The following is a 26828-nucleotide window of genomic DNA, read 5'->3' as shown; positions in this document are numbered from 1 at the left end:
TTATCTCGCCCAATGCACTTGATTGACCTCTTAAGTGCAAGCCCATTTAGAATCAAGCTCACCTATCACTGTCAGTAAGGGCTGCCTCTTGTGTGACATGGTGCTCTCTGATTGGCGTTCGCAGGTGGACATCAGCCTACAGAGCAGCTTCCAGCCGGGGATGAAGCTGGAGGTGGCCAATAAGAGCAGGCCAGACACTTACTGGGTGGCCACCATCGTCACCACCTGCAGCCAGCTGCTGCTGCTGCGCTTCAGTGGCTATGGAGATGACCGCAAGGCCGACTTCTGGTGTGATGTCATGACAGCCGAACTCCACCCAGTAGGCTGGTGCACCCAGAACAACAAGACCCTCCAACCCCCTGAAGGTAGGGGCAGCACCTGGGAACACGCACGCACACACACACACACACACGGGGCTGTGAATTTTATATTTGCGTTTTACACTTGAATACATACATCTTAGCCTATAGTGGAAAAACACCCTCTTCATCTGCTGCTTTATAGATCATATACTGAACACACACCTGTAGCTGGACTTTACCTGACCTACTAGTATAATACAACACCTGTATCTGGACGTTACCTGACCTCCTAGTATAATACAACACCTGTAGTGGACTTTACCTGGCCTCCTAGTATAATACAACATCTGTAGCTGGACTTTACCTGACCTCCTAGTATGATACAACACCTGTAGTCGACTTTACCTGGCCTCCTAGTATAATACAACACCTGTAGTGGACTTTACCTGACCTCCTAGTATAATACAACACCTGTAGCTGGACTTTACCTGACCTCCTAGTATAATACAACCCCTGTAGTGGACTTTACCTGACCTCCTAGTATAATACAACACCTGTAGCAGGACTTTACCTAACCTCCTAGTATAATACAACACCTGTAGCTGGACTGTACCTGACCTCCTAGTATAATACAACACCTGTAGTGGACTTTACCTGACCTCCTAGTATCATATAACACCTGTAGCTGGACTTTACCTGGCCTCCTAGTATAATACAACACCTGTAGCTGGACTTTACCTGGCCTCCTAGTATAATATAACACCTGTAGCTGGACTTTACCTGACCTCCTAGTATAATACAACTCCTGTAGTGGACTTTACCTGACCTCCTAGTATCATACAACACCTGTAGCTGGACTTTACCTGACCTCCTAGTATCATACAACACCTGTAGCTGGACTTTACCTGACCTCCTAGTTTAATACAACACCTGTAGTGGACTTTATCTGGCCTGTTAGTATAATACAACACCTGTAGCTGTACTTTACCTGACCTCCTGGTTTAATACAACACCCGTCGCTGGACTTTACCTGACCTCCTAGGATAATACAACACCTGTAGTGGACTTATCTGACCTCCTAGTATAATACAACACCTGTCGCTGGACTTACCAGACCTCCTAGTATAATAAAACACCCGTAGTGGACTTTACCTGACCTCCTAGTATAATACAACACCTGTAGAGGACTTATCTGACCTCCTAGTATAATGCAAAACCTGTAGCTGGACTTTACTTGACCTCCTAGTATAATACAACACCTGTAGTGGACTTTACCTGACCTCCTAGTATAATACAACACCTGTAGCTGTACTTTACCTGACCTATTATAATACAACACTTGTCGCTGGACTTTACCTGACCTCCTAGTATAATACAACACCTGTAGCTGGACTTTACCTGACCTCCGAGTATAATACAACACCTGTAGTGGACTTTACCTGACCTCCTAGTATAATACAACACCTGTCGCTGTACTTTACCTGACCTCCTAGTATAATACAACACCTGTCGCTGTACTTTACCTGACCTCCTAGTATAATACAACACCTGTAGCTGGACTTTACCTGACCACCTAGTATAATACAACACCTGTAGCTGGACTTTACCTAACCTCCTAGTATAATATAACACCTGTGTCATGTATTGTCATGTTGTGTCTTGTTTCTGTCCTTTCCCTTCACCCTGTCTCCCTCTGCTGGTCGTTATTAGGTTACCTTTTCTCCCCCTCTTTCCCCCAGCTGTTCCTTGTCTCCTCCTAACTACCTCGTCACCCCTTTTCCCACCTGTTCCCTTTTTTCCCTCTGATTAGTCCTCTATATCTCTCTCTGTTTTTTGCTCCTGTCTTTGTCGGATTCTTGTTTGTGTTATTCATGCCTGAACCAGACTATCGTCATGTTTGCTGCAACCTTGTCCTGTCCTGTCGGAATCTGCCGGTCCATCTGAGCCTACCTATGTTTTGTCATTAAAGAAGCTCTGTTTACGTTAATTCGCTTTTGGGTCCTCATTCACGCACCGTGACAGAAGAATCCGACCAAGAATGGACCCAGCGACTTCGGATCCTCTCCACTCAGCCGTCGAGATTCAGGGAGCGATGCTAGGCAGACACGAGCAGGAATTGTCTGCTGCTCGACATGCCGTTGAGACCCTGGCCACCCAAGTCTCCAACCTCACAGAACAGGTTCACCATCTCCGCCTCGATCCACCGGCCACTTCCAGGGCTTTCGAATCTCCGGAGCCCAGAATCAATAACCCGCCGTGTTACTCTGGGGAGCCCACTGAATGCCGCTCGTTCCTCACCCAGTGTGATATTGTGTTTTCTCTCCAGCCCAACACGTACTCCAGGAGCACTGCTCGTATCGCCTACGTCATATCCCTCCTTACTGGACGGGCTCGTGAGTGGGGCACGGCAATCTGGGAGGCAAGGGCTGAGTGTACTAACCAGTATCAGGACTTTAAGGAGGAGATGATACGGGTTTTTGATCGATCTGTTTTTGGGGAGGAGGCTTCCAGGGTCCTGTCTTCCCTATGTCAAGGTAATCGATCCATAACAGACTTCTCTATTGAGTTTCGCACTCTTGCTGCCTCCAGTGGCTGGAATGAGCCGGCTTTGCTCGCTCGTTTTCTGGAGGGTCTCCGCGCAGAGGTAAAGGATGAGATTCTCTCCCGGGAGGTTCCTTCCAGCATGGATTCCTTGATTGAACTCGCTATTCGCATTGAGCGACGGGTTGATCTTCGTCACCGAGCTCGTGGAAAGGAGCTTGCGTTCTCCGTTGCCCCCCTCTCCGCATCACTACCATCTTCCTCTGCCGGCTCGGGTGCTGAGCCTATGCAGCTGGGAGGTATCCGCATCTCGACTAAAGAGAGGGAACGGAGAATCACCAACCGCCTCTGTCTCTATTGCGGTTCCGCTGGTCATTTTGTCACTTCATGTCCAGTAAAAGCCAGAGCTCATCAGTAAGCGGAGGGCTACTGGTGAGCGCTACTACTCCTGTCTCTCCTTCAAGATCCTGCACTACCTTGTCGGTCCATCTACGCTGGACCGGTTCGTCAGCTTCCTGCAGTGCCTTGATAGACTCTGGGGCGGATGGCTGTTTTATGGACGAGACCTGGGCTCGGGAACATGACATTCCTCTCAGACAGTTAAGGGAGCCCACGGCCTTGTTCGCCTTGGATGGTAGTCCTCTCCCCAGGATTCAGCGTGAGACGCTACCTTTAACCCTCACTGTCTCTGGTAATCATAGCGAAACCATTTCTTTTTTAATTTTTCGTTCACCTTTTACACCTGTTGTTTTGGGCCATCCCTGGCTAGTTTGTCATAATCCTTCTATTAATTGGTCTAGTAATTCTATCCTCTCCTGGAACGTCTCTTGTCATGTGAAATGTTTAATGTCTGCTATCCCTCCTGTTTCCTCTGTCTCTTCTTCACAGGAGGAGCCTGGTGATTTGACAGGGGTGCCGGAGGAATATCACGATCTGCGCACGGTGTTCAGTCGGTCCAGGGCCACCTCTCTTCCTCCACACCGGTCGTATGATTGTAGTATTGATCTCCTTCCGGGAACCACTCCCCCCCGGGGTAGACTATACTCTCTGTCGGCTCCCGAACGTAAGGCTCTCGAAGATTATTTGTCTGTAGCTCTTGCCGCCGGTACCATAGTCCCCTCCTCCTCTCCCGCCGGAGCGGGGTTTTTTTTTGTTAAGAAGAAGGACGGGTCCCTGCGCCCCTGCATAGATTATCGAGGGCTGAATGACATAACAGTGAAGAATCGTTATCCGCTTCCTCTTATGTCTTCAGCCTTCGAGATCCTGCAGGGAGCCAGGTTTTTCACTAAGTTGGACCTTCGTAACGCTTACCATCTCGTGCGCATCAGGGAGGGGGACGAGTGGAAGACGGCGTTTAACACTCCGTTAGGGCACTTTGAATACCGGGTTCTTCCTTTCGGCCTCGCTAACGCTCCAGCTGTCTTTCAGGCATTAGTCAATGATGTCCTGAGAGACATGCTGAACATCTTTGTTTTCGTTTACCTTGACGATATCCTGATTTTTTCACCGTCACTCCAGATTCATGTTCAGCACGTTCGACGTGTCCTCCAGCGCCTTTTAGAGAATTGTCTTTTTGTGAAGGCTGAGAAGTGCTCTTTTCATGCCTCCTCCGTCACATTTCTCAGTTCTGTTATTTCCGCTGAAGGCATTAAGATGGATCCCGCTAAGGTCCAAGCTGTCATTGATTGGCCCGTCCCTAAGTCACGCGTCGAGCTGCAGCGCTTTCTCGGCTTCGCAAACTTCTATCGTCGTTTCATCCGTAATTTCGGTCAGGTGGCAGCTCCTCTCACAGCCCTTACTTCTGTCAAGACGTGCTTTAAGTGGTCCGTTTCCGCCCAGGGAGCTTTTGATCTCATCAAGAATCGTTTTACATCCGCACCTATCCTTGTTACACCTGACGTCACTAGACAGTTCGTTGTCGAGGTTGACGCGTCAGAGGTGGGCGTGGGAGCCATTCTTTCTCAGCGCTCCCTCTCTGACGACAAGGTCCTTGCGCGTATTTTTCTCATCGCCTGTCGCCGTCGGAACTTAACTATGATGTGGGAAACCGCGAACTGCTCGCCATCCGCTTAGCCCTAGGCGAATGGCGACAGTGGTTGGAGGGGGCGACCGTTCCTTTTGTCGTTTGGACTGACCATAGGAACCTTGAGTACATCCGTTCTGCCAAACGACTTAATGCGCGTCAGGCGCGCTGGGCGCTGTTTTTCGCTCGTTTCGAGTTCGTGATTTCTTATCGTCCGGGCTCTAAGAACACCAAGCCTGATGCTTTATCTCGTCTCTTCAGTTCTTCAGTAGCCTCCACTGACCCCGAGGGGATTCTCCCTGAGGGGCGTGTTGTCGGGTTGACTGTCTGGGGAATTGAGAGGCAGGTAAAGCAAGCACTCACTCAAACTCCGTCGCCGCGCGCTTGTCCTAGGAACCTTCTTTTCGTTCCCGTTCCTACTCGTCTGGCCGTTCTTCAGTGGGCTCACTCTGCCAAGTTAGCCGGCCACCCTGGCGTTCGGGGTACGCTTGCTTCCATTCGCCAGCGTTTTTGGTGGCCCACCCGGGAGCATGACACGCGTCGTTTTGTGGCTGCTTGTTCGGTCTGCGCGCAGACTAAGTCCGGTAACTCCCCTCCTGCCGGCCGTCTCAGGCCGCTTCCCATTCCCTCTCGACCATGGTCTCACATCGCCTTAGATTTTGTCACCGGACTGCCTTCGTCAGCGGGGAAGACTGTTATTCTTACGGTTGTCGATAGGTTCTCTAAGGCGGCTCATTTTATTCCCCTTGCTAAGCTTCCTTCTGCTAAAGAGACGGCACAAATCATCATCGAGAATGTTTTCAGAATTCATGGCCTTCCGTCAGACGTCGTTTCGGACAGAGGTCCGCAATTCACGTCTCAATTTTGGAGGGAGTTTTGCCGTTTGATTGGGGCTTCCGTCAGTCTCTCTTCCGGCTTTCACCCCCAGTCTAACGGTCAAGCAGAACGGGCCAATCAGACTATTGGTCGCATCTTACGCAGTCTTTCTTTTCGCAACCCTGCGTCTTGGTCAGAACAGCTCCCCTGGGCAGAATACGCCCACAACTCGCTTCCTTCGTCTGCGACCGGGCTATCTCCTTTTCAGAGTAGCCTCGGGTACCAGCCTCCGCTGTTCTCATCTCAGTTCGCCGAGTCCAGCGTCCCCTCCGCTCAGGCTTTTGTCCAACGTTGCGAGCGCACCTGGAAGAGGGTCAGGTCTGCACTTTGCCGTTATAGGGCGCAGACTGTGAGAGCTGCTAATAAGCGTAGAACTAAGAGTCCTAGATATTGTCGCGGTCAGAGAGTTTGGCTCTCCACTCAGAACCTTCCCCTTAAGACCGCTTCTCGCAAGTTGACCCCGCGGTTCATTGGTCCGTTCCGTATTTCTCAGATCATTAATCCTGTCGCAGTTCGACTTCTTCTTCCGCGATATCTTCGTCGCGTCCACCCGGTCTTCCATGTCTCCTGTATCAAGCCCGTTCTTCGCGCCCCCGCTCGTCTCCCCCCCCCCCCCCCCATCCTTGTCGAGGGCGCACCCATCTACAGGGTCCGTAGGATTTTGGACATGCGTCCTCGGGGCCGTGGTCATCAGTACCTAGTAGATTGGGAGGGGTACGGTCCTGAGGAGAGGAGTTGGGTTCCCTCTCGGGACGTGCTGGACCGTGCGCTGATCGAGGATTTCCTCCGTTGCCGCCAGGTTTCCTCCTCGAGTGCGCCAGGAGGCGCTCGGTGAGTGGGGGGGGTACTGTCATGTATTGTCATGTTGTGTCTTGTTTCTGTCCTTTCCCTTCACCCTGTCTCCCTCTGCTGGTCGTTATTAGGTTACCTTTTCTCCCCCTCTTTCCCCCAGCTGTTCCTTGTCTCCTCCTAACTACCTCGTCACCCCTTTTCCCACCTGTTCCCTTTTTTCCCTCTGATTAGTCCTCTATATCTCTCTCTGTTTTTGCTCCTGTCTTGGTCGGATTCTTGTTTGTGTTATTCATGCCTGAACCAGACTATCGTCATGTTTGCTGCAACCTTGTCCTGTCCTGTCGGAATCTGCCGGTCCATCTGAGCCTACCTATGTTTTGTCATTAAAGAAGCTCTGTTTACGTTAATTTGCTTTTGGGTCCTCATTCACGCACCGTAACAACCTGTAGCTGGACTTTACCTGACCTCCTAGTATAATACAACACCTGTAGTGGGCTTTACCTGACCTCCTAGTATAATACAACACCTGTAGCTGGACTTTACCTAACCTCCTAGTATAATGCAACACCTGTACCTGGACTTTACCTGACCTCCTAGTATAATACAACACCTGTAGCTGGACTTTACCTAAACTTCTAGTATAATACAACACCTGTAACTGGACTTTACCTTACCTCCTAGTATAATACAACACCTGTAGTGGACTTTACCTGACCTCCTAGTATAATACAACACCTTTCGCTGGACTTCACCTGACCTCCTAGTATAATACAACACCCGTAGCTGGACTTTACCTGACCTCCCAGTATAATGCAACACCTGTAGCTGGACTTTACTTGACCTCCTAGTATAATACAACACCTGTAGCTGGACTTTACCTGGCGTCCTAGTATAATACAACACCTGTTGCTGGACTTTACTTGACCTCCTAGTATAATACAACACCTGTAGTGGACTTTGACTGGCCTCCTAGTATAATAAAACATATGTAGTGGACTTACCCGACCTCCTAGTATAATACAACACCCGTAGCTGTACTTTACCTGACCTCCTAGTATAATACAACACCTGTAGCTGGACTTTACCTGACCACCTAGTATAATACAACACCTGTAGCTGGACTTTACCTAACCTCCTAGTATAATACAACACCTGTAGTGGACTTTACCTGACCTCCTGGTATAATACAACACCTGTAGTGGACTTTACCTGACCTCCTAGTATAATACAACACCTTTCGCTGGACTTCACCTGACCTCCTAGTATAATACAACACCCGTAGCTGGACTTTACCTGACCTCCCAGTATAATGCAACACCTGTAGCTGGACTTTACTTGACCTCCTAGTATAATACAACACCTGTAGCTGGACTTTACCTGGCGTCCTAGTATAATACAACACCTGTTGCTGGACTTTACTTGACCTCCTAGTATAATACAACACCTGTAGTGGACTTTGACTGGCCTCCTAGTATAATAAAACATATGTAGTGGACTTACCCGACCTCCTAGTATAATACAACACCTGTAGCTGGACTTTACCTGACTTCCTCGTACAATACAACACCTGTAACTAAACTTTACCTGACCTCCTCGTACCATACAACACCTGTCGCTGGACTTTACCTGACCTCCTAGTATAATACAACACCTGTAGCTGGGCTTTACCTCGCCTCCTAGTATAATACAACACCTTTAGCTGGACTTTACCTGACCTCCTAGTATAATACAACACCTATAGCTGGACTTTACCTGACCTCCTAGTATAATACAACACCTGTAGCTGGACTTTACCTGACTTCCTCGTACAATACAACACCTGTAACTGAACTTTACCTGACCTCCTCGTACCATACAACACCTGTCGCTAGACTTTACCTGACCTCCTAGTATAATACAACACCTGTAGCTGGACTTTACCTGACTTCCTCGTACAATACAACACCTGTGACTAAACTTTACCTGACCTCCTCGTACCATACAACACCTGTCGCTGGACTTTACCTGACCTCCTAGTATAATACAACACCTGTAGCTGGGCTTTACCTCGCCTCCTAGTATAATACAACACCTTTAGCTGGACTTTACCTGACCTCCTAGTATAATACAACACCTGTAGCTGGACTTTACCTGACTTCCTCGTACAATACAACACCTGTAACTGAACTTTACCTGACCTCCTCGTACCATACAACACCTGTAGTGGACTTTTTCTGACCTCCTAGTATAATACAACACCTGTAGTGGACTTTACCTGAACTCATAGTATAATACAACACCTGTAGTGGACTTTTCCTGACCACCTAGTATAATACAACACCTGTCGCTGGACTTTACCAGAGCTCCTAGTATAATAAAACACCTATAGCTGGACCTTACCTGACCTCCTAGTATAATACAACACCTGTAGCTGGACTTTACCTGACTTCCTCGTACAATACAACACCTGTAACTGAACTTTACCTGACCTCCCCGTACCATACAACACCTGTAGTGGACTTTACCTGACCTCCTAGTATAATACAACACCTGTAGTGGACTTTTTCTGACCTCCTAGTATAATACAACACCTGTCGCTGGACTTTACCTGACCTCCTGGTATAATACAACACCTGTAGTGGACTTTACCTGACCTCCTAGTATAATACAACACCCGTAGTTGTACTTTATCTGACCTCCTAGTATATTTCAACACCTGTATTGGACTTTACCTGACCTCCTGGTATAATACTACACCTGTAGCTGGACTTTACCTAACCTCCTAGTATAATACAACACCTGTAGCTGGACTTTACCTGACCTCCGAGTATAATACAACACCTGTAGCTGGACTTTACCTGACCTCCGAGTATAATACAACACCTGTAGTGGACTTTACCTGAACTCCTAGTATAATACAACACCTGTAGTGGACTTTTTCTGACCTCCTAGTATAATACAACACCTGTAGTGGACTTTACCTGAACTCATAGTATAATACAACACCTGTAGTGGACTTTTCCTGACCTCCTAGTATAATACAACACCTATAGCTGGACTTTACCTGACCTCCTAGTATAATACAACACCTGTAGCTGGACTTTACCTGACCTCCTAGTATAATACAACACCTGTAGTGGACTTTACCTGACGTCCTAGTATAATACAACACCTGAATTGGACTTTACCTGAACTCCTAGTATAATACAACACCTGTAGTGGACTTTTTCTGACCTCCTAGTATAATACAACACCTGTAGCTGGACTTTACCTGACCTCCTAGTATAATACAACACCTGAAGTGGACTTTACCTGACCTCCTAGTATAATACAACACCTGTAGTGGACTTTTTCTGACCTCCTAGTATAATACAACACCTGTAGCTGGACTTTACCAGACCTCCTAGTATAATACAACACCTGTAGCTGGACTTTACCTAACCTCCTAGTATAATACAACACCTGTAGCTGGACTTTACCTAACCTCCTAGTATAATACAACACCTGTAGCTGGATTTTACCTAACCTCCTAGTATAAAACAACACCTTTCGCTGGACTTCACCTGACCTCCTAGTATAATACAACACCCGTAGCTGGACTTTACCTTACCTCCCAGTATAATACAACACCTGTATCTGGACGTTACCTGACCTCCTAGTATAATACAACACCTGTAGTGGACTTTACCTGGCCTCCTAGTATAATACAACATCTGTAGCTGGACTTTACCTGACCTCCTAGTATGATACAACACCTGTAGTCGACTTTACCTGGCCTCCTAGTATAATACAACACCTGTAGTGGACTTTACCTGACCTCCTAGTATAATACAACACCTGTAGCTGGACTTTACCTGACCTCCTAGTCTAATACAACCCCTGTAGTGGACTTTACCTGACCTCCTAGTATAATACAACACCTGTAGCAGGACTTTACCTAACCTCCTAGTATAATACAACACCTGTAGCTGGACTTTACCTGACCTCCTAGTATAATACAACACCTGTAGTGGACTTTACCTGACCTCCTAGTATCATATAACACCTGTAGCTGGACTTTACCTGGCCTCCTAGTATAATACAACATCTGTAGCTGGACTTTACCTGGCCTCCTAGTATAATACAACACCTTTAGTGGACTTTACCTGACCTCCTAGTATAATATAACACCTGTAGCTGGACTTTACCTGACCTCCTAGTATAATACAACTCCTGTAGTGGACTTTACCTGACCTCCTAGTATCATACAACACCTGTAGCTGGACTTTACCTGACCTCCTAGTATCATACAACACCTGTAGCTGGACTTTACCTGACCTCCTAGGATAATACAACACCTGTAGTGGACTTATCTGACCTCCTAGTATAATACAACACCTGTCGCTGGACTTACCAGACCTCCTAGTATAATAAAACACCCGTAGTGGACTTTACCTGACCTCCTAGTATAATACAACACCTGTAGCTGTACTTTACCTGACCTATTATAATACAACACTTGTCGCTGGACTTTACCTGACCTCCTAGTATAATACAACACCTGTAGCTGGACTTTACCTGACCTCCTAGTATAATACAACACCTGTCGCTGTACTTTACCTGACCTCCTAGTATAATACAACACCTGTCGCTGTACTTTACCTGACCTCCTAGTATAATACAACACCTGTCGCTGTACTTTACCTGACCTCCTAGTATAATACAACACCTGTCGCTGTACTTTACCTGACCTCATAGTATAATACAACACCTGTAGCTGGATTTTACCTGACCTCCTAGTATAATACAACACCTGTAGCTGGACTTTACCTGACCTCCTAGTATAATACAACACCTGTAGTGGACTTTACCTGACCTCCTAGTATAATACAACACCTGTAGTGGACTTTACCTGAACTCCTTGTATAATACAACACCTGTAGTGGACTTTACCTGAACTCATAGTATAATACAACACCTGTAGTGGACTTTACCTGAACTCATAGTATAATACAACACCTGTAGTGGACTTTTCCTGACCTCCTAGTATAATACAACACCTGTCGCTGGACTTTACCAGAGCTCCTAGTATAATAAAACACCTATAGCTGGACTTTACCTGACCTCCTAGTATAATACAACACCTGTAGCTGGACTTTACCTGACTTCCTCGTACAATACAACACCTGTAACTGAACTTTACCTGACCTCCTCGTACCATACAACACCTGTAGTGGACTTTACCTGACCTCCTAGTATAATACAACACCTGTAGTGGACATTTCTGACCTCCTAGAATAATACAACACCTGTCGCTGGACTTTACCTGACCTCCTGGTATAATACAACACCTGTAGTGGACTTTACCTGACCTCCTAGTATAATACAACACCCGTAGTTGTACTTTATCTGACCTCCTAGTATATTTCAACACCTGTATTGGACTTTACCTGACCTCCTGGTATAATACTACACCTGTAGCTGGACTTTACCTAACCTCCTAGTATAATACAACACCTGTAGCTGGACTTTACCTGACCTCCGAGTATAATACAACACCTGTCGCTGGACTTTACCTAACCTCCTGGTATAATACAACACCTGTAGTGGACTTTACCTGAACTCATAGTATAATACAACACCTGTAGTGGACTTTTCCTGACCTCCTAGTATAATACAACACCTGTCGCTGGACTTTACCAGAGCTCCTAGTATAATAAAACACCTATAGCTGGACTTTACCTGACCTCCTAGTATAATACAACACCTGTAGCTGGACTTTACCTGACTTCCTCGTACAATACAACACCTGTAACTGAACTTTACCTGACCTCCTCGTACCATACAACACCTGGCGCTAGACTTTACCTGACCTCCTAGTATAATACAACACCTGTAGCTGGATTTTACCTGACCTCCTAGTATAATACAACACCTGTAACTGAACTTTACCTGGCCTCCTAGTTTAATACAACACCTGTAGCTGTACTTTACCTGACCTCCTAGTATAATACAACACCTGTAGCTGGACTTTACCTGACCTCCTAGTATAATACAACACCTGTAGTGGACTTTACCTGACGTCCTAGTATAATACAACACCTGTAGTGGACTTTACCTGAACTCCTAGTATAATACAACACCTGTAGTGGACTTTTTCTGACCTCCTAGTATAATACAACACCTGTAGCTGGACTTTACCTGACCTCCTAGTATAATACAACACCTGTAGTGGACTTTACCTGACCTCCTAGTATAATACAACACCTGTAGTGGACTTTTTCTGACCTCCTAGTATAATACAACACCTGTCGCTGGATTTTACCAGACCTCCTAGTATAATAAAACACCTGTAGCTGGACTTTACCAGACCTCCTAGTATAATACAACACCTGTAGCTGGACTTTACCTAACCTCCTAGTATAATACAACACCTGTAGCTGGACTTTACCTGAACTCATAGTATAATACAACACCTGTAGTGGACTTTTCCTGACCTCCTAGTATAATACAACACCTGTCGCTGGACTTTACCAGAGCTCCTAGTATAATAAAACACCTATAGCTGGACTTTACCTGACCTCCTAGTATAATACAACACCTGTAGCTGGACTTTACCTGACTTCTTCGTACAATACAACACCTGTAACTGAACTTTACCTGACCTCCTCGTACCATACAACACCTGGCGCTAGACTTTACCTGACCTCCTAGTATAATACAACACCTGTAGCTGGATTTTACCTGACCTCCTAGTATAATACAACACCTGTAACTGAACTTTACCTGGCCTCCTAGTTTAATACAACACCTGTAGCTGTACTTTACCTGACCTCCTAGTATAATACAACACCTGTAGCTGGATTTTACCTTACCTCCTAGTATAATACAACACCTGTAGCTGGACTTTACCTGACCTCCTAGTATAATACAACACCTGTAGTGGACTTTACCTGACGTCCTAGTATAATACAACACCTGTAGTGGACTTTACCTGAACTCCTAGTATAATACAACACCTGTAGTGGACTTTTTCTGACCTCCTAGTATAATACAACACCTGTAGCTGGACTTTACCTGACCTCCTAGTATAATACAACACCTGTAGTGGACTTTACCTGACCTCCTAGTATAATACAACACCTGTAGTGGACTTTTTCTGACCTCCTAGTATAATACAACACCTGTCGCTGGACTTTACCAGACCTCCTAGTATAATAAAACACCTGTAGCTGGACTTTACCAGACCTCCTAGTATAATAAAACACCTGTAGCTGGACTTTACCAGACCTCCTAGTATAATACAACACCTGTAGCTGGACTTTACCTAACCTCCTAGTATAATACAACACCTGTAGCTGGACTTTACCTAACCTCCTAGTATAATACAACACCTGTAGCTGGACTTTACCTAACCTCCCAGTATAATGCAACACCTGTAGCTGGACTTTACTTGACCTCCTAGTATAATACAACACCTATAGCTGGGCTTTACCTGTACTCCTAGTATAATGCAACACCTGTAGCTGGACTTTACCTGACCTCCTGGTTTAATATAACACCCGTCGCTGGACTTTACCTGACCTCCTAGGATAATACAACACCTGAGGTGGACTTTTTCTGACCTCCTAGTATAATACAACACCTGTCGCTTGACTTTACCAGACCTCCTAGGATAATAAAACACCTGTAGCTGTACTTTACCTGACCTATTATAATACAACACTTGTCGATGGACTTTACCTGACCTCCTAGTATAATACAACACCTGTAGCTGGACTTTACCTGACCTCCGAGTATAATACAACACCTGTAGCTGGACTTTACCTGACCTCCGAGTATAATACAACACCTGTAGCTGGACTTTACCTGAACTCCTAGTATAATACAACACCTGTAGCTGGATTTTACCTTACCTCCTAGTATAATACAACACCTGTAGCTGGACTTTACCTGACCTCCTAGTATAATACAACACCTGTAGTGGACTTTACCTGACGTCCTCGTACCATACAACACCTGTAGTGGACTTTACCTGACCTCCTAGTATAATACAACACCTGTAGTGGACTTTTTCTGACCTCCTAGAATAATACAACACCTGTCGCTGGACTTTACCTGACCTCCTGGTATAATACAACACCTGTAGTGGACTTTACCTGACCTCCTAGTATAATACAACACCCGTAGTTGTACTTTATCTGACCTCCTAGTATATTTCAACACCTGTATTGGACTTTACCTGACCTCCTGGTATAATACTACACCTGTAGCTGGACTTTACCTAACCTCCTAGTATAATACAACACCTGTAGCTGGACTTTACCTGACCTCCGAGTATAATACAACACCTGTCGCTGGACTTTACCTAACCTCCTGGTATAATACAACACCTGTAGTGGACTTTACCTGAACTCATAGTATAATACAACACCTGTAGTGGACTTTTCCTGACCTCCTAGTATAATACAACACCTGTCGCTGGACTTTACCAGAGCTCCTAGTATAATAAAACACCTATAGCTGGACTTTACCTGACCTCCTAGTATAATACAACACCTGTAGCTGGACTTTACCTGACTTCCTCGTACAATACAACACCTGTAACTGAACTTTACCTGACCTCCTCGTACCATACAACACCTGGCGCTAGACTTTACCTGACCTCCTAGTATAATACAACACCTGTAGCTGGATTTTACCTGACCTCCTAGTATAATACAACACCTGTAACTGAACTTTACCTGGCCTCCTAGTTTAATACAACACCTGTAGCTGTACTTTACCTGACCTCCTAGTATAATACAACACCTGTAGCTGGACTTTACCTGACCTCCTAGTATAATACAACACCTGTAGTGGACTTTACCTGACGTCCTAGTATAATACAACACCTGTAGTGGACTTTACCTGAACTCCTAGTATAATACAACACCTGTAGTGGACTTTTTCTGACCTCCTAGTATAATACAACACCTGTAGCTGGACTTTACCTGACCTCCTAGTATAATACAACACCTGTAGTGGACTTTACCTGACCTCCTAGTATAATACAACACCTGTAGTGGACTTTTTCTGACCTCCTAGTATAATACAACACCTGTCGCTGGATTTTACCAGACCTCCTAGTATAATAAAACACCTGTAGCTGGACTTTACCAGACCTCCTAGTATAATACAACACCTGTAGCTGGACTTTACCTAACCTCCTAGTATAATACAACACCTGTAGCTGGACTTTACCTGAACTCATAGTATAATACAACACCTGTAGTGGACTTTTCCTGACCTCCTAGTATAATACAACACCTGTCGCTGGACTTTACCAGAGCTCCTAGTATAATAAAACACCTATAGCTGGACTTTACCTGACCTCCTAGTATAATACAACACCTGTAGCTGGACTTTACCTGACTTCTTCGTACAATACAACACCTGTAACTGAACTTTACCTGACCTCCTCGTACCATACAACACCTGGCGCTAGACTTTACCTGACCTCCTAGTATAATACAACACCTGTAGCTGGATTTTACCTGACCTCCTAGTATAATACAACACCTGTAACTGAACTTTACCTGGCCTCCTAGTTTAATACAACACCTGTAGCTGTACTTTACCTGACCTCCTAGTATAATACAACACCTGTAGCTGGATTTTACCTTACCTCCTAGTATAATACAACACCTGTAGCTGGACTTTACCTGACCTCCTAGTATAATACAACACCTGTAGTGGACTTTACCTGACGTCCTAGTATAATACAACACCTGTAGTGGACTTTACCTGAACTCCTAGTATAATACAACACCTGTAGTGGACTTTTTCTGAACTCCTAGTATAATACAACACCTGTAGCTGGACTTTATCTGACCTCCTAGTATAATACAACACCTGTAGTGGACTTTACCTGACCTCCTAGTATAATACAACACCTGTAGTGGACTTTTTCTGACCTCCTAGTATAATACAACACCTGTCGCTGGACTTTACCAGACCTCCTAGTATAATAAAACACCTGTAGCTGGACTTTACCAGACCTCCTAGTATAATAAAACACCTGTAGCTGGACTTTACCAGACCTCCTAGTATAATACAACACCTGTAGCTGGACTTTACCTAACCTCCTAGTATAATACAACACCTGTAGCTGGACTTTACCTAACCTCCTAGTATAATACAACACCTGTAGCTGGACTTTACCTAACCTCCCAGTATAATGCAACACCTGTAGCTGGACTTTACTTGACCTCCTAGTATAATACAACACCTATAGCTGGGCTTTACCTGTACTCCTAGTATAATGCAACACCTGTAGCTGGACTTTACCTGACCTCCTGGTTTAATATAACACCCGTCGCTGGACTTTACCTGACCTCCTAGGATAATACAACACCTGAGGTGGACTTTTTCTGACCTCCTAGTATAATACAACACCTGTCGCTGGACTTTACCAGACCTCCTAGGATAATAAAACACCTGTAGCTGTACTTTACCTGACCTATTATAATACAACACTTGTCGATGGACTTTACCTGACCTCCTAGTATAATACAACACCTGTAGCTGGACTTTACCTGACCTCCGAGTATAATACAACACCTGTAGCTGGACTTTACCTGACCTCCGAGTATAATACAACACCTGTAGCTGGACTTTACCTGAACTCCTAGTATAATACAACACCTGTAGCTGGATTTTACCTTACCTCCTAGTATAATACAACACCTGTAGCTGGACTTTACCTGACCTCCTAGTATAATACAACACCTGTAGTGGACTTTACCTGACGTCCTAGTATAATACAACACCTGTAGTGGACTTTACCTGAACTCCTAGTATAATACAACACCTGTAGTGGACTTTTTCTGACCTCCTAGTATAATACAACACCTGTAGCTGGACTTTACCTGACCTCCTAGTATAATACAACACCTGTAGTGGACTTTACCTGACCTCCTAGTATAATACAACACCTGTAGTGGACTTTTTCTGACCTCCTAGTATAATACAACACCTGTCGCTGGACTTTACCAGACCTCCTAGTATAATAAAACACCTGTAGCTGGACTTTACCAGACCTCCTAGTATAATACAACACCTGTAGCTGGACTTTACCTAACCTCCTAGTATAATACAACACCTGTAGCTGGACTTTACCTGAACTCATAGTATAATACAACACCTGTAGTGGACTTTTCCTGACCTCCTAGTATAATACAACACCTGTCGCTGGACTTTACCAGAGCTCCTAGTATAATAAAACACCTATAGCTGGACTTTACCTGACCTCCTAGTATAATACAACACCTGTAGCTGGACTTTACCTGACTTCCTCGTACAATACAACACCTGTAACTGAACTTTACCTGACCTCCTCGTACCATACAACACCTGGCGCTAGACTTTACCGACCTCCTAGTATAATACAACACCTGTAGCTGGATTTTACCTGACCTCCTAGTATAATACAACACCTGTCGCTGGATTTTACCAGACCTCCTAGTATAATAAAACACCTGTAGCTGGACTTTACCAGACCTCCTAGTATAATACAACACCTGTAGCTGGACTTTACCTAACCTCCTAGTATAATACAACACCTGTAGCTGGACTTTACCTGACCTCCTAGTATAATACAACACCTGTAGTGGACTTTACCTGACGTCCTAGTATAATACAACACCTGTAGTGGACTTTACCTGAACTCCTAGTATAATACAACACCTGTAGTGGACTTTTTCTGACCTCCTAGTATAATACAACACCTGTAGCTGGACTTTACCTGACCTCCTAGTATAATACAACACCTGTAGTGGACTTTACCTGACCTCCTAGTATAATACAACACCTGTAGTGGACTTTTTCTGACCTCCTAGTATAATACAACACCTGTCGCTGGATTTTACCAGACCTCCTAGTATAATAAAACACCTGTAGCTGGACTTTACCAGACCTCCTAGTATAATACAACACCTGTAGCTGGACTTTACCTAACCTCCTAGTATAATACAACACCTGTAGCTGGACTTTACCTGAACTCATAGTATAATACAACACCTGTAGTGGACTTTTCCTGACCTCCTAGTATAATACAACACCTGTCGCTGGACTTTACCAGAGCTCCTAGTATAATAAAACACCTATAGCTGGACTTTACCTGACCTCCTAGTATAATACAACACCTGTAGCTGGACTTTACCTGACTTCTTCGTACAATACAACACCTGTAACTGAACTTTACCTGACCTCCTCGTACCATACAACACCTGGCGCTAGACTTTACCTGACCTCCTAGTATAATACAACACCTGTAGCTGGATTTTACCTGACCTCCTAGTATAATACAACACCTGTAACTGAACTTTACCTGGCCTCCTAGTTTAATACAACACCTGTAGCTGTACTTTACCTGACCTCCTAGTATAATACAACACCTGTAGCTGGATTTTACCTTACCTCCTAGTATAATACAACACCTGTAGCTGGACTTTACCTGACCTCCTAGTATAATACAACACCTGTAGTGGACTTTACCTTACGTCCTAGTATAATACAACACCTGTAGTGGACTTTACCTGAACTCCTAGTATAATACAACACCTGTAGTGGACTTTTTCTGACCTCCTAGTATAATACAACACCTGTCGCTGGATTTTACCAGACCTCCTAGTATAATAAAACACCTGTAGCTGGACTTTACCAGACCTCCTAGTATAATACAACACCTGTAGCTGGACTTTACCTAACCTCCTAGTATAATACAACACCTGTAGCTGGACTTTACCTGACCTCCTAGTATAATACAACACCTGTAGTGGACTTTACCTGAACTCCTAGTATAATAAAACACCTGTAGTGGACTTTTTCTGACCTCCTAGTATAATACAACACCTGTCGCTGGATTTTACCAGACCTCCTAGTATAATAAAACACCTGTAGCTGGACTTTACCAGACCTCCTAGTATAATACAACACCTGTAGCTGGACTTTACCTAACCTCCTAGTATAATACAACACCTGTAGCTGGACTTTACCTGACCTCCTAGTATAATAAAACACCTGTAGCTGGACTTTACCTGAACTCCTAGTATAATACAACACCTGTAGTGGACTTTTTCTGACCTCCTAGTATAATACAACACCTGTCGCTGGATTTGACCAGACCTCCTAGTATAATAAAACACCTGTAGCTGGACTTTACCAGACCTCCTAGTATAATACAACACCTGTAGCTGGACTTTACCTAACCTCCTAGTATAATACAACACCTTTAGCTGGACTTTACCTTACCTCCTAGTATAATACAACACCTGTAGCTGGACTTTACCTGACCTCCTAGTATAATACAACACCTGTAGTGGACTTTACCTGACGTCCTAGTATAATACAACACCTGTAGTGGACTTTACCTGAACTCCTAGTATAATACAACACCTGTAGTGGACTTTTTCTGACCTCCTAGTATAATACAACACCTGTAGCTGGACTTTACCTGACCTCCTAGTATAATACAACACCTGTAGTGGACTTTACCTGACCTCCTAGTATAATACAACACCTGTAGTGGACTTTTTCTGACCTCCTAGTATAATACAACACCTGTCGCTGGACTTTACCAGACCTCCTAGTATAATAAAACACCTGTAGCTGGACTTTACCAGACCTCCTAGTATAATAAAACACCTGTAGCTGGACTTTACCAGACCTCCTAGTATAATACAACACCTGTAGCTGGACTTTACCTAACCTCCTAGTATAATACAACACCTGTAGCTGGACTTTACCTAACCTCCTAGTATAATACAACACCTGTAGCTGGACTTTACCTAACCTCCCAGTATAATGCAACACCTGTAGCTGGACTTTACTTGACCTCCTAGTATAATACAACACCTATAGCTGGGCTTTACCTGTACTCCTAGTATAATGCAACACCTGTAGCTGGACTTTACCTGACCTCCTGGTTTAATATAACACCCGTCGCTGGACTTTACCTGACCTCCTAGGATAATACAACACCTGAGGTGGACTTTTTCTGACCTCCTAGTATAATACAACACCTGTCGCTGGACTTTACCAGACCTCCTAGGATAATAAAACACCTGTAGCTGTACTTTACCTGACCTATTATAATACAACACTTGTCGATGGACTTTACCTGACCTCCTAGTATAATACAACACCTGTAGCTGGACTTTACCTGACCTCCGAGTATAATACAACACCTGTAGCTGGACTTTACCTGACCTCCGAGTATAATACAACACCTGTAGCTGGACTTTACCTGAACTCCTAGTATAATACAACACCTGTAGCTGGATTTTACCTTACCTCCTAGTATAATACAACACCTGTAGCTGGACTTTACCTGACCTCCTAGTATAATACAACACCTGTAGTGGACTTTACCTGACGTCCTAGTATAATACAACACCTGTAGTGGACTTTACCTGAACTCCTAGTATAATACAACACCTGTAGTGGACTTTTTCTGACCTCCTAGTATAATACAACACCTGTAGCTGGACTTTACCTGACCTCCTAGTATAATACAACACCTGTAGTGGACTTTACCTGACCTCCTAGTATAATACAACACCTGTAGTGGACTTTTTCTGACCTCCTAGTATAATACAACACCTGTCGCTGGACTTTACCTGAACTCATAGTATAATACAACACCTGTAGTGGACTTTTCCTGACCTCCTAGTATAATACAACACCTGTCGCTGGACTTTACCAGAGCTCCTAGTATAATAAAACACCTATAGCTGGACTTTACCTGACCTCCTAGTATAATACAACACCTGTAGCTGGACTTTACCTGACTTCCTCGTACAATACAACACCTGTAACTGAACTTTACCTGACCTCCTCGTACCATACAACACCTGGCGCTAGACTTTACCGACCTCCTAGTATAATACAACACCTGTAGCTGGATTTTACCTGACCTCCTAGTATAATACAACACCTGTAACTGAACTTTACCTGGCCTCCTAGTTTAATACAACACCTGTAGCTGTACTTTACCTGACCTCCTAGTATAATACAACACCTGTAGCTGGATTTTACCTTACCTCCTAGTATAATACAACACCTGTAGCTGGACTTTACCTGACCTCCTAGTATAATACAACACCTGTAGTGGACTTTACCTTACGTCCTAGTATAATACAACACCTGTAGTGGACTTTACCTGAACTCCTAGTATAATACAACACCTGTAGTGGACTTTTTCTGACCTCCTAGTATAATACAACACCTGTCGCTGGATTTTACCAGACCTCCTAGTATAATACAACACCTGTAGCTGGACTTTACCTAACCTCCTAGTATAATACAACACCTGTAGTTGGACTTTACCTGAACTCATAGTATAATACAACACCTGTAGTGGACTTTTCCTGACCTCCTAGTATAATACAACACCTGTCGCTGGACTTTACCAGAGCTCCTAGTATAATACAACACCTGTAGCTGGACTTTACCTGACCTCCTAGTATAATACAACACCTGTAGCTGGACTTTACTTGACCTCGTAGTATAATACAACACCTATAGCTGGACTTTACCTTACCTCCTAGTATAATACAACACCTGTAGTGGACTTTACCTGGCCTCCTAGTATAGTAAAGCATCTGTATTGGACTTACCTGACCTCCTAGTATAATACAACACCTGTAGCTGGACTTTACCTGACCTCTTAGTATAATACAACACCTGTAGCTGGACTTTACCTGACCTCCATTTATAATACAACACCTGTAGCTGGGCTTTACCTCGCCTCCTAGTATAATACAACACCTGTAGTGGACTTTACCTGGCCTCCTAGTATAGTAAAGCATCTGTATTGGACTTACCCAACCTCCTAGTATAATACAACACCTGTAGCTGGACTTTACCTAACCTCCTAGTATAACACAACACCTGTAGCTGGACTTTACCTCGCCTCTTAGTATAATACAACACCTGTAGCTGGACTTTACTTGACCTCCTAGTATAATACAACACCTGTCGCTGGAATTTACCTGACCTCCTAGTATAATACAGCACCCGTAGCTGGACTTTATTTGACCTCCTAGAATAATACAACACCTAGCTGGACTTTACCTCACCTCCTAGTATAATACAACACCTGTAGCTGGACTATACCTGACCTCCTAGTATAATACAACACCTGTAGCTGGGCTTTATCTCGCCTCCTAGTATAATACAACACCTGTAGCTGGACTTTACCTGACCTCCTCGTACAATACAACACCTGTAGCTGGACTTTATTTGACCTCCTAGTATAATACAACACCTGTAGCTGGGCTTTACCTGACCTCCTAGTATAATACAACACCTGTAGCTGGGCTTTACCTGACCCCCTAGTACCATACAACACCTGTCGCTGGACTTTACCTGACCTCCTAGTATAATACAACACATGTAGCTGGAATTTACCTGGCTTCTAGTATAATACAACACCTATAGCTGGACTTTAGCTGACCTCCTAGTATAATACAACACCTGTCGCTGGGATTTACCTAACCTCCTAGTATAATACAAAGCCTGTCGCTGGACTTTACCTAACCTCCTAGTATAATACAACACCTGTAGCTGGACTTTACCTCGCCTCCTAGTATAATACAACACCTGTAGCTGGACTTTACCTGACCTCCTAGTATAACACAACACCTGTAGCTGGGCTTTACCTCGCCTCCTAGTATAATACAACACCTGTAGCTGGGCTTTACCTGACCTCCTAGTATAATACAACACCTGTAGCTGGACTTTACCTAACCTCCTAGTATAATACAACACCTGTAGCTGGACTTTACCTAACCTCCTAGAATAATACAACACCTGTAGCTGGACTTGACCTCGCCTCCTAGTATAATACAACACCTGTAGCTGGACTTTACCTGACCTCCTAGTATAATACAACACCTGTAGCTGGACTTTACCTGACCTCCTAGTATAATACAACACCTGTAGCTGGACTTTACCTGACCTCCTAGTATAATACAACACCTGTAGCTGGACTTTGCCTGACCTCCTCGTACAATACAACACCTGTAGCTGGACTTTACCTGACCTCCTCGTATCATACAACACCTGTAGCTGGAATTTACCTGACCTCCTTGTAAAGTGCAACACCTGTAGCTGGACTTTATCTGACCTCCTAGTATAATACAACACCTGTAGCTGGACTTTACCTGACCTCCTGGTTTAATATAACACCCGTCGCTGGACTTTACCTGACCTCCTAGGATAATACAACACCTGAGGTGGACTTTTTCTGACCTCCTAGTATAATACAACACCTGTCGCTGGACTTTACCAGACCTCCTAGGATAATAAAACACCTGTAGCTGTACTTTACCTGACCTATTATAATACAACACTTGTCGATGGACTTTACCTGACCTCCTAGTATAATACAACACCTGTAGCTGGACTTTACCTGACCTCCTAGTATAATACAACACCTGTAGCTGGACTTTACCTGACCTCCGAGTATAATACAACACCTGTAGCTGGACTTTACCTGAACTCCTAGTATAATACAACACCTGTAGCTGGATTTTACCTTACCTCCTAGTATAATACAACACCTGTAGCTGGACTTTACCTGACCTCCTAGTATAATACAACACCTGTAGTGGACTTTACCTGACGTCCTAGTATAATACAACACCTGTAGTGGACTTTACCTGAACTCCTAGTATAATACAACACCTGTAGTGGACTTTTTCTGACCTCCTAGTATAATACAACACCTGTAGCTGGACTTTACCTGACCTCCTAGTATAATACAACACCTGTAGTGGACTTTACCTGACCTCCTAGTATAATACAACACCTGTAGTGGACTTTTTCTGACCTCCTAGTATAATACAACACCTGTCGCTGGACTTTACCAGACCTCCTAGTATAATAAAACACCTGTAGCTGGACTTTACCAGACCTCCTAGTATAATACAACACCTGTAGCTGGACTTTACCTAACCTCCTAGTATAATACAACACCTGTAGCTGGACTTTACCTGAACTCATAGTATAATACAACACCTGTAGTGGACTTTTCCTGACCTCCTAGTATAATACAACACCTGTCGCTGGACTTTACCAGAGCTCCTAGTATAATAAAACACCTATAGCTGGACTTTACCTGACCTCCTAGTATAATACAACACCTGTAGCTGGACTTTACCTGACTTCCTCGTACAATACAACACCTGTAACTGAACTTTACCTGACCTCCTCGTACCATACAACACCTGGCGCTAGACTTTACCGACCTCCTAGTATAATAAAACACCTGTAGCTGGATTTTACCTGACCTCCTAGTATAATACAACACCTGTAACTGAACTTTACCTGGCCTCCTAGTTTAATACAACACCTGTAGCTGTACTTTACCTGACCTCCTAGTATAATACAACACCTGTAGCTGGATTTTACCTTACCTCCTAGTATAATACAACACCTGTAGCTGGACTTTACCTGACCTCCTAGTATAATACAACACCTGTAGTGGACTTTACCTTACGTCCTAGTATAATACAACACCTGTAGTGGACTTTACCTGAACTCCTAGTATAATACAACACCTGTAGTGGACTTTTTCTGACCTCCTAGTATAATACAACACCTGTCGCTGGATTTTACCAGACCTCCTAGTATAATAAAACACCTGTAGCTGGACTTTACCAGACCTCCTAGTATAATACAACACCTGTAGCTGGACTTTACCTAACCTCCTAGTATAATACAACACCTGTAGTTGGACTTTACCTGAACTCATAGTATAATACAACACCTGTAGTGGACTTTTCCTGACCTCCTAGTATAATACAACACCTGTCGCTGGACTTTACCAGAGCTCCTAGTATAATACAACACCTGTAGCTGGACTTTACCTGACCTCCTAGTATAATACAACACCTGTAGCTGGACTTTACTTGACCTCCTAGTATAATACAACACCTATAGCTGGACTTTACCTTACCTCCTAGTATAATACAACACCTGTAGTGGACTTTACCTGGCCTCCTAGTATAGTAAAGCATCTGTATTGGACTTACCCGACCTCCTAGTATAATACAACACCTGTAGCTGGACTTTACCTGACCTCTTAGTATAATACAACACCTGTAGCTGGACTTTACCTGACCTCCAATTATAATACAACACCTGTAGCTGGGCTTTACCTCGCCTCCTAGTATAATACAACACCTGTAGTGGACTTTACCTGGCCTCCTAGTATAGTAAAGCATCTGTATTGGACTTACCCAACCTCCTAGTATAATACAACACCTGTAGCTGGACTTTACCTAACCTCCTAGTATAACACAACACCTGTAGCTGGACTTTACCTCGCCTCTTAGTATAATACAACACCTGTAGCTGGACTTTACTTGACCTCCTAGTATAATACAACACCTGTCGCTGGAATTTACCTGACCTCCTAGTATAATACAGCACCCGTAGCTGGACTTTATTTGACCTCCTAGAATAATACAACTCCTAGCTGGACTTTACCTCACCTCCTAGTATAATACAACACCTGTAGCTGGACTTTACCTGACCTCCTAGTATAATACAACACCTGTAGCTGGGCTTTATCTCGCCTCCTAGTATAATACAACACCTGTAGCTGGACTTTACCTGACCTCCTCGTACAATACAACACCTGTAGCTGGACTTTATTTGACCTCCTAGTATAATACAACACCTGTAGCTGGGCTTTACCTGACCTCCTAGTATAATACAACACCTGTAGCTGGGCTTTACCTGACCCCCTAGTACCATACAACACCTGTCGCTGGACTTTACCTGACCTCCTAGTATAATACAACACATGTAGCTGGAATTTACCTGGCCTCTAGTATAATACAACACCTATAGCTGGACTTTAGCTGACCTCCTAGTATAATACAACACCTGTCGCTGGGATTTACCTAACCTCCTAGTATAATACAAAGCCTGTCGCTGGACTTTACCTAACCTCCTAGTATAATACAACACCTGTAGCTGGACTTTACCTCGCCTCCTAGTATAATACAACACCTGTAGCTGGACTTTACCTGACCTCCTAGTATAACACAACACCTGTTGCTGGGCTTTACCTCGCCTCCTAGTATAATACAACACCTGTAGCTGGGCTTTACCTGACCTCCTAGTATAATACAACACCTGTAGCTGGACTTTACCTAACCTCCTAGTATAATACAACACCTGTAGCTGGACTTTACCTAACCTCCTAGTATAATACAACACCTGTAGCTGGACTTGACCTCACCTCCTAGTATAATACAACACCTGTAGCTGGACTTTACCTG

At 44.3% G+C, this 26828-nt stretch overlaps 1 protein-coding gene across 5 annotated transcripts in view; it reads left to right on the top strand.

Annotated features, from left to right (window-relative positions):
• The window catches only part of LOC110490351 (scm-like with four MBT domains protein 2), a 105761-nt gene that overhangs the window by 11707 nt on the left and 67226 nt on the right, over window positions 1-26828 (top strand). For all 5 annotated transcript variants that reach the window (XM_036944690.1, XM_036944687.1, XM_036944689.1 and 2 more), the window contains exon 4: window positions 125-365. In XM_036944690.1, coding sequence (XP_036800585.1) covers window positions 125-365 — 241 coding nt within the window. The remainder of the gene's footprint in view (window positions 1-124; window positions 366-26828) is intronic.

This window comes from Oncorhynchus mykiss, chromosome 15 (genome assembly GCF_013265735.2).
Source record: "Oncorhynchus mykiss isolate Arlee chromosome 15, USDA_OmykA_1.1, whole genome shotgun sequence".
In the NCBI taxonomy this organism is placed as follows: Eukaryota; Metazoa; Chordata; class Actinopteri; order Salmoniformes; family Salmonidae; genus Oncorhynchus; species Oncorhynchus mykiss.
The sequence above is the reverse complement of the archived record's forward strand: the minus strand, read 5'-3'. Positions and strand labels throughout refer to the sequence as shown.